This window comes from Peromyscus maniculatus, chromosome 1, assembly GCF_049852395.1.
Source record: "Peromyscus maniculatus bairdii isolate BWxNUB_F1_BW_parent chromosome 1, HU_Pman_BW_mat_3.1, whole genome shotgun sequence".
In the NCBI taxonomy this organism is placed as follows: domain Eukaryota; kingdom Metazoa; phylum Chordata; class Mammalia; order Rodentia; family Cricetidae; genus Peromyscus; species Peromyscus maniculatus.
In genome coordinates this window covers 203103513-203116147 of record NC_134852.1, presented here as the reverse complement: position 1 = coordinate 203116147, position 12635 = coordinate 203103513, and the positions used below count along the sequence as shown (strand labels likewise).

The window sequence follows — 12635 nt, the reverse complement described above, 5'->3', positions numbered from 1 at the left end:
TATAGACTTCAGTTTCTCAGTTTCTTTTCTTTTCTTTTTTTTTTTTTTTTCGAGACAGGGTTTCTCTGTGTAGCTTTGCGCCTTTTCCTGGAACTCACTTGGTAGCCCAGGCTGGCCTCGAACTCACAGAGATCCGCCTGCCTCTGACTCCCAAATGCTGGGATTAAAGGCATGTGCCACCACCGCTCAGCTTTAGACTTCAGTTTCTATACTGAAACAGTTCTTTTTTTTTTTATTCATACTTAACACTTAATAGTTGTAAGAATGTTGCATAAATATATCTCCATTATTGACACTTGATGGTCATTCATAGAGGTGGGGATCTATTTGTCACCCCAATGCCAGAATTTCCCCCAAAATGCTGGCCATTATTTTCATGTGTCTTCCCAGTAGATTTTTTCCCTATCAATGTACACCTTTTCTTTGGGTCCATTATTAGACAAATTGGAGATTTTCATTTAATGCATTGTAATAAAGTACTTAGAGATTTACCCCATTAGTTTTATGAGCAGATAAGAAACTGTCTCCTAGATATATTATTAGGCAAAATTAACATGTAGCTAAAAATATAAAGAGAATGACACCACTAAAGTTTAAAAATGATAAAAAAGAAATATTAATAAAACAGCAAAGCTCTTCTTTAAATGTACTCACTGATTATTTTAAATTTATATCTCTGAATCTCACTGGCCTTATGATTCATCTTAGGGAGTCAGATGTGTTTTCCATTTAAAAATCTTTCTTCTGTATGTCATTACTCTATAATTTTTATTTGGGACTCAGGTGCATTGACCTGGCCATGTCAATGGTATATAGACTCTCATATTGCTATCTATTCTACATACATTTAGGGAACCATAGAGACAAAGATGGGTAGGAAAGTGGGAAATATGGAGGATACATGAAATGTTAATCATGACTTAAGAAGCATATGGAAGACAACTGACATAAGTGCAGCAGCTAGGTTTGTCCTGGTCTGTTCACACCACTCAAGTCAGCCCCCAGAGTAGACATAAAAATGTATCTACTATTTGACCAAAAATATTTACCTGACCCCAGGTATGCATGTTTGTAAAATAAGTATAGAAAGCAAATATTTATTGATAACAAATAATAGGTAAAGGAATATATATATAATTAAAGACAAAGGAGAGAAAATTAATGCTAATGGTAGATCTGTTTATTTAAGTCTTCACTGAGTTTTTGATACTTCAGAACAATATCAGATAGATTTGTAACACAAAACATAACAAGTATATTTCTGATCACTTAAAAACTAGTTATACATTTTGTCCTAATCCCAAGCCAAAATTTGTTTAATGTTTTTGTTGTTGGTCTATATGGAATTCTTGTCAGCAACTCACAAATAGAAAAATTTTAAATCAATAAGTACATTAATTTAATACTTACATGCTGAGTAATGATGGTAGAAAGATGTTAAAAGCCTTTGTTTTCTCTAATCAGACCATTACATTTCCATCAGAGCAGAAAGCATACAGTAAAGACACAGTGACTAACAGGCTATAATCTGGAACCTAAGCAGGTGTTGGAAGTGGCGTTCACTGGCAGGCTTAATGACATGCACAGTGTAAAGTACATGTCTTGAACATTCAGAAAGCCAGCAGTGAACCTGTGTGGTACCTCACTTGTGAGTGCTTTTCCAAGCACCTGAGATCTACATCCCATTTGGTTTTGAATCAGTTTTTGGTTGTTCTTTGTAGCTAGAGTTTTCCTGCCTTGCCCACAGTCAGGACAAATCTCTGTCACCTGCCAGTCCCACAGCCGCTCAGACCCAACCAAGCAAACACAGAGACTTATATTGCTTACAAACTGTATGGCCGTGGCAGGCCTCCTGTTAACTGTTCCTATATCTTAAAGTAACGCATTTCTACAAATCTATACCTTGCCACGCGGCTCGTGGCTTACCAGCATCTTCACATGCTGCTTGTCCTGGCAGTGGCTGGCAGCGTCTCCTTCTGCCTTCCTGTTCTTTTATTTCTCCTCTCTGTTAGTCCCACCTATACTTCCTGCCTAGCCACGACCAATCAGGTTTTATTTATCGACCAATCAGAGCAACTTGACATACAGACCATCCCCCAGTACAGCCAAGTGCAGACCATCTCAGACACCTGCACTCAGGCCCATGGTCCTAATCATCCTCTATGCAAACCTGCTGGGTAACGCCACAAGGAACCCAAGAAGGGCTCCCAAAGGACATACATTAACATCCCACAGCAGTTCTTCATTAAGAAACCCTTTGTGGTTGCCACCTTTGTGCCTTCACCCTCAGTTATGCAGTGTCATGTACAGCCAAGACCCAAAACAGGAGGCTCCTGAAGCAAGCTGATTCCTTCCAACATTATGTTTACACTAAAAGCTTTAATTCTGCAAAGTGGTTTGTACAACAAACATCTTCACGTTGTCATTACCATTCTGAGCTCTATGAATTCCTCACTCTTTATTAGAAACCCATTTCTCACTTTGTTTTTCTACACATACACACACACACACACACACACACACACACACACACACACACACACACACACACACTATGTAAAACAGCCCTGTATGAATAATTAGGCCTTTGGCTTGAGGAATACAGATGGCAAGATGCAGACTTTGAACTCGGGAAGCTTAAGGTTGCTGCCCATGCTGATTTCTCAGTAGGTCATTACACACAGGAAACTAACAATTGTTTATATTTGTCTTGTCTACTTACTGGCTTCTTTATTTGTTGTTCATAGGAGGTAGCTTTGTTACTGGGAAAACAATGTGGCAGAGTGAAGAAACAAGAAGAAAGCATGTCTCTCTAGATAAAGAGAGAGAGAGAGAGAGAGAGAGAGAGAGAGAGAGAGAGAGAGAGAGAGAGAGAGAGAGTGTAGAGGGATTTTTAGGCATCCTTGCTTTCACACAGCTTGTTTTTCCTGGTTGTGCAACAGATGAGACCTCAGTATAAGCTTCCTTGTTCAACAGTTAAAGTTGTAGTTTGCTTTAGAAACTATCATGGCAGGTGAAGAGCCAACCCTGGCTGTACAGAAGGAAATCAAGGAGTCCAAATGTTAATATCTTCCAGGCATGCCACTGCCTCTGTTTGTAGCAGACAGGATTACTTGCTTCTGAGGAAGTGTTTATGGAGAGGTCCAGGGAGTACATGAATACACCATTAAAATAAAGAAAAGGAAAACAGAGGTCTCCTTCCGTAGCAGCCTCCATCCCTCTGCAGATCCCAGTTCCTTGGAGGCTGTAACTGCATTTCTAAATCTGAATAAGTAGGTGCTATACAGTCGCAGTATTTATTTTTTAATACTTGCTCTGTGGTTATCTACTTCAGGACATTTTGTGGCTCTGCAGCATTTATTGAGCACTATATTAAAGTGGGATAAACTCAAACAAAATGCCAGGAGAATGATAAACTAGTGACATTTCTGAGTTCCTCTGTAGAAAATGTCTACAAAGGCTGCATTGGGCTGATTGTATTTCACAGGGCTGACATCGCACTGCCAGGATTCGTGGTGTACTGTGTCAGGTTGGATTTAGTTTTCTTCATATCCTTGGCTCTGGTGATCCTTAGAGTTTTGTTCTAAAATAGCTCTTAACAGGGACAGCAACTTGAGATACCAGAAGCATAGAGGTGCTGTGCTACTGTAGGCTTAGTTGTGCTTTTATCAGTGGAAGAGCTGTAGAATGTAAGCTTTAACTTGAGTTTCCCTCAAGATCCACACACAGGCAGGGATGCCCTTCTTTCATGTGAGTGATTATATACTTTATTTATTCCATTTTTTCTCAATGTTGAGGATTACACCCAGAAATAAATGCATGCTAGCCAAGTGTACCTCTCATCCACATCTTTAGCCATACTTCCTCAACTTCCTTCCATGACATCTAATGGCTCTAAGAGTCAAATGCAAAGCCTTACCATTGCACAATGGTGCTTAATGATAATATCTAACAACATTTCATCTTTTTTTTTTATTATTCTACTTAGAAAACCTCACATCTCTTGACTCACTAACACATGGCTCAAGTGGATAACTCTTTTTGATCTCATAGACTAGGGCTGTATCTGCTACTTTTATTTAAATGGAATGTGCTTCCACTACCACTATTTACCAATCAGCTACCTGAATATTCCTGGAGATTTGATTCAGTTTCATTCACAGTCAGCCTGGGCCTGCTGCTTCCTGAGGTTCTATCTACAGGAAAAAAAAAAATTCCCTAGATGTCCCAATGGCACTCCAAAAGTTATTCATCTTTAACTTGGAATCCTGAATGAGTAAATAAGTGAAATTCACTTTTCATATAGCTACTGTCTGTTACATGGACTATTATAGATTGACTTTATTATTTTTGAGTATTGACATGTGAAAACAAATAATTTTTATATATCATTTCTGTTAATAGGCAACCATGATAGCCCAAAGAATATATCATGCCAATATTGATTTTAATTTCATGGGTGATTATTAATTTCATTACTCATCTCTTCAAATAAAATGAGATGATAGAAAAGAACAAAATCAGCAACATTTACTGAGCCCTTGCTCTATAACAAGAGTATATTTTGGGTAGGGTTCCCAGAATTAAACCTATGACCTCAATATCTACCAGAGTTGAGCTCAGTTGGCTATTAGCTAACCTTCCTTATCACTCACAACATTGACCAGGCTAGCCTGGATCATTTTGGCCTTAGGCTCTCAAGAGACTATGATAATAGGCCTGTACTACTAGCCAATTGTGCCAGGAATTTTTCCTGTGAGTGTGTGTATTCCCAGAAATCTTACTTCTGCATTAAAAATTTCTGAAGTATATGCATGGTTCTAGAAGTCTTAAAGGGCTAACTGACTTTCTTAAATGACACCTGAACTAGGAAAGGTATGTTTAAATTCAGTCATCTGTAGCTGAGTCCCAGAAATGAAGTGAAGACAGAAGGGTGAGGTTGGGGGATTCCAGGCAGATATACCAGCATGGACATAGGTCTGAAGAATTTAATTCAAAAAAGAAAAAAGTTTCACATTAGACTTGCAGGCAAGGTAAATAAAACCTTCAATTGAACAATCCTGGACCAGTGTTTTTCATCATTTATTGAAGAATTCTTTTGGAGTCTCAAAATGGAGAAACATCATATATTTGAAATAATAGAAAATACTAACTACTCTAAAAGTACTTTCCATGTCTTTACTGTTACTGCATGCACAAACATTTGCACAATCACACATGAGGTATCTGTGAGTGTGGTTGAGGTTATCTGTGAGTGTGGTACAGGCATATGAGTACCTAATGCTCATAACCATGAATGTGCATGCAGGTGCTAGAACAGGACATCTTGTATATTTCTCTGTCATTCTCAGTCATAATTGCCTTGAGGCAGGGTCTCTTACTAACCCAGATGCCTGGCCATTTAGCCTAGGCTAGCCTTGCCACAGGGCTCTCTGGGTCTTATTTTCTCCCTCCCAATGCTGTGCATGTTACATGCATATGAAGCTGAACCTAACTTTTTACAGGAATGATTAGAACTCAAACTCAGTTCCTCCTGCTTCAAAGCAAAGTCTCTTACCTATTTAGTTATTTCTAAGCCCCTCTTGTTCCTTTTTAGTGCTTGTGGCTTGAGATCTTGTCTGAAGAAGAGACCTGTGGATTTGTGCACCGTCTCAGTGTTGAGAGATGGAGAACCATGCTTATGGACCAGTAGTTCTTGAAATATTTAACTAAAATGACGGTGGAGGGGTCACCTTCTGCATTTGTTCAAGCTATTTCTAGTGATGCAAAATGTTCAAATTCATGTTACAGGTTTCTTTCAGTGAAATGATAAAAGCCTTATTAGGAAATGCCTGCTTTCTGGGAGAAGAAAGCGGGATTTAATGTTTAGAGCATAGATTTTGAATTTCAGGCCATGTATCAATCAGAGAAATCTTACTGGCAGTGATGATAATAGGTCCATAAGGGGCCTGCTTTTGTAAAAGTGAAGAACAGCTAAGCTGGTGAGGCCTCAGACTCTCTGAGTTGGGGAAATGAATTCAGATAAAAAAAAAAAAGAGTTCTGAGAATGCCCTTAAGACACTGGTTAATTTACTTCTTTCAAAGAATCTGCAGGTCTTTGTACTTCTTCATTTTCTCTTCCCCTCCCTCTTCTAATCATTTTTTTCTCATTTCTTCTCCCGCTTTGTTTGCATTCCACAATTTACAATTTTACTATTATAGGACAAGTAAATGGTTTAAGACAAAATTCTCCCAGTAGCTTTATTTGTTGTGTTCACCTGTGTGTGTGTGTGTGGGGGGGGAGGGACATGCATGTGTTTGTGCTTGCTTCCCTGTGTTTGGTGCATGAATGTGATTATTGAGGTAACAGGCTATTCTCACATTTGGGAAAACACACAAAGAATTATTTTGAGAAAAATATGAGTGATATTTTAGGGTATTTACATAAAAATGAATATTTGTTTGTAGGAAATGCTATCATTGCTGTAAGTAGGGTATATTTAGCAGAAGTGGCCTTTCCATCATGTCTTTGAAAGGAGTCCGTGAGACTACAAGGAAGTTGGAGCAGAGCATTCTAAACTGCAAGGAGAGCCATTGAGAGGCTCACAGAGGAGTGTGTAATGGATGTGGCACTTCAGGATTGGCAAAATCTTTTAGTGTGTCTGATGATGAGGTGGTGAAAGTGAGATGAGGCCTGTCGTTTGCAGTCTGAGGCTCTGTGTGACATCCTGAAGTGATGTGCACTTTTGAACTCTGCATCTTCAAGGATGCTGGGTTGAATGGCTGGGGGCATACTGCATTATAGCATATGACTCTTTTCTTTATAGAAATTGAACCAATTAAATTTCTGTGAATCCTGCTTAAAATGAAGCACAAATGTGCTTATGCTTAAGTGATCCTGTTCTATAAAAATTTTGGGGCTAAAGTGTGATTGACTGTCTTATTTATATAACAGAATAATCCTTTCTATTCAGTATGGTCTCTGAGAACTATAAAATAGGTTTTCTTTTTACATCAGTATATGAATTTAGGACATATTAGAATGTGAAGTGTATCTACATTTCTTTTTAGTTACATTGGTCCAGCACTGCTGAGAATGGTTACTCTGCTACAGGTGTTTTTGAACTGGTTGGGACACGTAATATAAACCAAGGTTCATAGACTTCTGTAAACTTCAAGTGACAAACTTTAATTAGATCAGTTTGCTCTGTGAATCCCTGTGCAAGTCAATTATCTGAAGCAGTGTGCCTGACATCTTCCTGCCCAACAAGTCTGATGTGCAATTGATGATGTGATGGTATGGGTGCATGAATTCCATGTGTAGGACATATTTTGAAGCCTGAGCTAAAGGACACACAGTATCCTTGCCAGAGTTCAGCCTGGCCTTAGTCAACTAAAGGATGCATTGTTGTTTTTATTTTGAGTGGAAATTTTGCTGTCAAGCTCTGTACACAAATAGAGTGGTTATGTTCCCAGAATTACGGTCTTCTTAGAAACCTGTGGGCATTAACAGTCTATGGGCTTTAGTGAGATATATGTGAAGTTATTAATGTCAATTGTTCCTTTTTATGTTTCTCCATTTTTTAGGTCTGTGATGGGGTCGAACAAAGAACCAGACCTTGTGCATCTTGAGGCCAGGACCATAGATGGACGTAAGTAAATCAACTGTGTTCATGTTCATAGTGATATTAGTTCTATCATTTGGTCCTTAACCAAGTCTACAGCCAGGCTATTTGGGGGTGTAGACATTTCCTGTGTCCAGCAATCTATTTGCTTAATAATTTTCAAAAACACATGAATTTATGTAGATTATACCCTGATAGAAAATTCTAATACTCTGGATTTCCCTGGGACAGAGTGACCTGCATGTGGACACAGAGGACAAGTTCAGAGTTACTCGTTGCTATTCACCTTTTCAATTTGATTTCCAAAAGAATTGTCTTATTTTCTGTGTGAGAGTGTTTTGCTTTCATGAATGTATGTGTGCTAAGTGTATGCCTGGTGCATATTGATGTCAGAAGGAAGCATTGGATCCCCTGGAATTAAGAATGGTTGTCAGCTATTGTACTAGCTAGTTTCATGTCAACTTGACACAAGCTAGGCAAGCTAAGACAGCTACAGTGTGGGTTCCTGGAATCAAAACTGGGTCTTTTGCAAGAGCAAACAGTGATCTATACCACTGAGCCATCTTTGCACACACACACCAACAGTTTTTTTATGAGACAAGACTTCTCACTGTCCTGGAAGTGCTCAAGGAGCTCAACCAGCTGGCGAGCAAAGTCCAGGGATCTACGCCCCACTACCTCCCAGCACTAGGACTGCAAGTCTGAGACTACCCATGCCCAGCTTTTGTTAAAATGTGAGTTCTGGGGATCAAAATCATGTCCTCAAGCTTGCAAGGTAAGCACTTTGTCAATTGAGCTATCTTCCCAGCCCTGGGCTGCTCGTTTCTAAAGTGCTTTGTTGTTCCCATTGCTGTTTTGTTTTATTTTTCTCAGTTCCCTCATTTTGTCAGATACCATCCAGGTAATACCTCACTGCTGTGCTTAGGGATTCTCACAAGACACTCTGAAAGAAAGGAAAAATGAATTATCCTCTTGTGAGCCTCATCACAAGCAGCAGGAAGGGGAAGTCATTAGACCAGATGGCCACCCTCTGCTAGGTCATGCCAGCCCCTGTTAGCTCCAGTGAAGAGCTTCATTCAGTTAGTGAGGATTGTGGTGTTAGATACATGATATCCACGAAAGTAATGTGAAAATCCAGAATTCAAACCCATGTATAAAAATATCTCAAAAAACCACTCACGGTTTGTATCACCTTTCAATGCCATTTTAACCTTTTATTCATTCATTCATTCATTCATTCATCTAATTTTATTTTTTTATTTTATTATTTATTTAATTTAATTTTATTGTTTTCCTGAAAATTAAGAAAATTCTTACTAATGGTTCTAAGTTAGCTTGATTGAAAAATTACTTTGTGACACTTGTGCAAAGTATTTTATATAATTTACACTGTTATTCCTCCTGAAAGTTTTTCAGGATGTTAGTCCCATTATAGATGAGAAAAATAAAATAGAAATTTAAGTAATAATATCCGTAGGATATGTGGAGGATCCACTGAAAACAGTGGTGTCTATTTGCAAAGCCCATTCAGGTGAGGATAGGAAAGCCAATACATATGAGTCACTGTGCACAGAGACTTTCCTGTCCAACATTTAAGCAACAACGTTTTCTTCACCTGCTCTGGTCCTGAGGATCCTCTGTTGAGATACTATGCACAATGCATGAAACAAGAGCACAAAACAAGTGATAGAGATGGATGGAATGAGGAAGCAAAAGGGGTGTAGTAGAAGAGGATTAAGGGAGAAAAGATAGGGAGAAAGAAGACTTCATATGTAAAAGATAGCAAAAATGGAACATCCAACTACTATCAAGCAAAAACATATAGTCACATCCCCATCACTAATCCAGAAGGTGAACATCCTTTGCTCCTAGAATGTTCCTCAGAGTTGGAAAGACACTGCCTCACTTCCCAAAATACCCATCTCCCTCTCCTCAGCTCTTTTGTATGCAAAGGTAGAGACAAAAACTGCACTTTGTAACCTCAAGCCAGAAAAGTATTTCACCCATGGAACCCAAATACCAGAAGCCAAACATCTTCCAAGAATATTGTTTGAAAATTTCATGGCATGTTTCCCATTATAGATGAGAAAAATAAAAGAGAAATTTAGGTAATAATATCCACAGGATTTGTGGAGGATCCACTGAAAACAGTGGTGTCTATTTGCAAAGCCTATTTAGGTGAGGATAGGAAAGCCAATACATATGAATCACTGTGCACAGAGACTTTCCTGTCCAACATTTAAGCACAGAGGGAAATCTTTTCCTGAGGAATGACAGGCAGCCAACTGCTCTAAAGATCTCATGGACTCCTCTGATAATAGTGAGCGAAGTCCTTCCTTCCTCATGGAGCTCAGCATAGCTTGGTACCTGCCCATTGCCTCAGCCTAGTCTCACTTATACCTTTCATAAGCCCTGACTGCAGGCATTTGAATTTTCTTCTAGCTGTTGAAACAGAACTTACCAGGTTGTATGTTTTGCCACATGTGCAAAGTATTTTATATAATTGATACATGGCTTTTGCTGTCCCCTGGATACCTTCCTCTCTCCCTCCTACTCTAAATAACTAAGCACAGATAATCATTGTGGATGGCTTAGCTGCTGGATGAAAAACATCTATTTATTTGGCCTTAAACTCCCAACTTTAACCAGCATGTTTGATATTATCTAAGTATTTTCCTTCATCTTGAAATTTTATATTTCACATACAGAATTGTGGAATCAATTTTCCTGCCCATCATTCTGTAAGTACTGTCAGAGCAGGGAACCTGTCTGTTCACTCTTCTGTCTCCAGCACACACTACCTCTATGTACAATAGGAGTTTACGAAGTACATGTGAAGGAATGGGTGAGCAGGAAAAAGATTGTCAGGGTCGTTAGTTATCTATTTCACCTTACGTACTAGATGGCTTTGAAATGTTGAAGCATTACCACTCAAACTTTGCATTTGTATGTGGCTCATCTAGGGATCTTATTAAGATCTGAACCCTGGTTCATCTGGAGACCACGATTCTGCAACCTCAGTGATACCAGTGGTGCTGGGCTGTGCAATAACGTACTTTAGTAGCGAAGTCTCAGAGCAGAAAACTAATAAAAGAAACACTACACAGAACTTTCGAGTTTGGGGGTATAATGCTCTTTTCCTGTTTGTGATTCTCTAGTCCACATAACCCTGTGTCCTAGAAACAGCAAGGCCATCGCTCATTGCCATCTACACACATTCTTACACAACGTTATTCCTGTGCTAATGGGGCACGGGGTTCATGATGGCAAAATGTCACCCTGAGCTCCACTTTCACAAGGCATGGTATATATCGCTTCCAATTTGTTTATCTCTTTTAGCTTATCTTTTCTTTATTTTTGCAAAGGCAGCATTTACAGAAACTACCCAAAAGTGAGAAAGACATTCAAATAAAGATATTCAGTAAAGGTATTGATTTGAGAAGATACCCCTGTCAAAACAAAACTGGAAAGAGTAATGCCTACCAATTGAAATAAAGGATTGAAGCATAACATCTGACCTCAGCAGGGGAAAAAAAAGAAATTTTATGGATACTATAATCTCTCTGGCCCTCTCAGACTCTCTGTTGCTTACTACTTCCCACTCCTCCCCTCCCCCACTCCCTTACTCCAGACAGGCAGTAACCTTGGCTCCAGGTAACAGAAACAGAAGGGAAGACAGAAGGAAGGCACAGAGTTCAGAGTAGCCAAGTAGAACGCACATTTATCAAAACCAGGCTTCAGGCTGGTCAGTTGCTCCAAAAATTCCATTCTGTGTTATCTCTTCACATCCCTTGTCTGAAATACCTCTTTGTTTTTTCATTATACTGTGGTAAATCCCAAGGTTAGCATTCCAGGTCATATATTCTGGGTTGTATCCCATATTCCCAGGTAGTATATTTTAATACTTTAAAGAAGGAATTTATTTTTATTTTAATGAACTCAGAAATTTTGTCGCCAAGGCATTGAGATATTTGACACAGGAAAAATGCTTCGCTTGCCAATTTAGCTCATCTCCGTTCGGGTGGCCAATGCTTCTCTGCATTTGTTAATCCAAGTTTCATCTTGATGTCATGTTAGCTATCCTTAGATTATAATATAATTCATTCCATTTTTGAAGGAACATGAGTGCTGGGAGGCTTCATTCTAGGACAGATAGAGGTATCAATTATGTACTGAAATACACGTTTGTAATTTACATATGTGACTAGGCTGGTACTGTCTGCACATTCCCTCCTGCCTTGGCAAACTAAGCTGAAAAGAACAAGCATAATTAAAATCTGTCATACAAAGTGTTACTGGGAAACCATGAACATGTTCACTAGACATAGCTTTTGTTATTGCCCTCCATGTTCAGCTGTGAACAAACTGACAGACTTCCATCCAAGATGCAAAATTTCACTGTTTTAATATCTATGTGTATGAGTGTGTGTGTGTGTGTGTGTGTGTGTTTACCTTATATGCACCCAGAACAGTAAAAAAACAAAAAGAAAATCTATATTCTATAATCATCATCTGCATATATATATATATATATATATATATATATACACATATATATGCCATCAGAGAGAAAATGCTGGCCCAGACCATTGTACTAAAAGCTTTGTGAAAAGTTATGTTTCATTTACTCCTTGTTCTCTATCTGAAACATAGATCAAAGCTTGAAATATTCAAGATTTAATGCATGAATGAGCAATGACATTTAAGTATTAACATTGTGCAGGTATATTGTCTTAGAGAAGGGTTTGAATATGGGGTCTTTGAGTCCATATGCATGAGCCCAAGCCTGCTAATAACTGCCTGAAGTTGAATGTCATATATCATGATTTTGGCAGGAAAGAACATACCATTTTAGTGCTTCACATGGCAAACATACATGTATGCATAGTTAAGCATGTGTGATGACCTGTAAGCACACACCGTGTATGGAGATCTCCAGTAGCAAGTTTTGTCATCATTGTTTCCCTCTCTTTTACTTCTCATATTGAAACCTCAGTCGTTAAATTGAGTATTTCTGTCCTAGTGGTGATC

General features: G+C 38.7%; 1 protein-coding gene across 7 annotated transcripts in view; it reads left to right on the top strand.

Moving 5' to 3' along the window:
• Positions 1-12635, top strand: part of Sorcs1 (sortilin related VPS10 domain containing receptor 1) — a 537652-nt gene that overhangs the window by 380295 nt on the left and 144722 nt on the right. For all 7 annotated transcript variants that reach the window (XM_006983296.3, XM_076563275.1, XM_006983299.4 and 4 more), the window contains exon 6: positions 7567-7631. In XM_006983296.3, coding sequence (XP_006983358.1) covers positions 7567-7631 — 65 coding nt within the window. The remainder of the gene's footprint in view (positions 1-7566; positions 7632-12635) is intronic.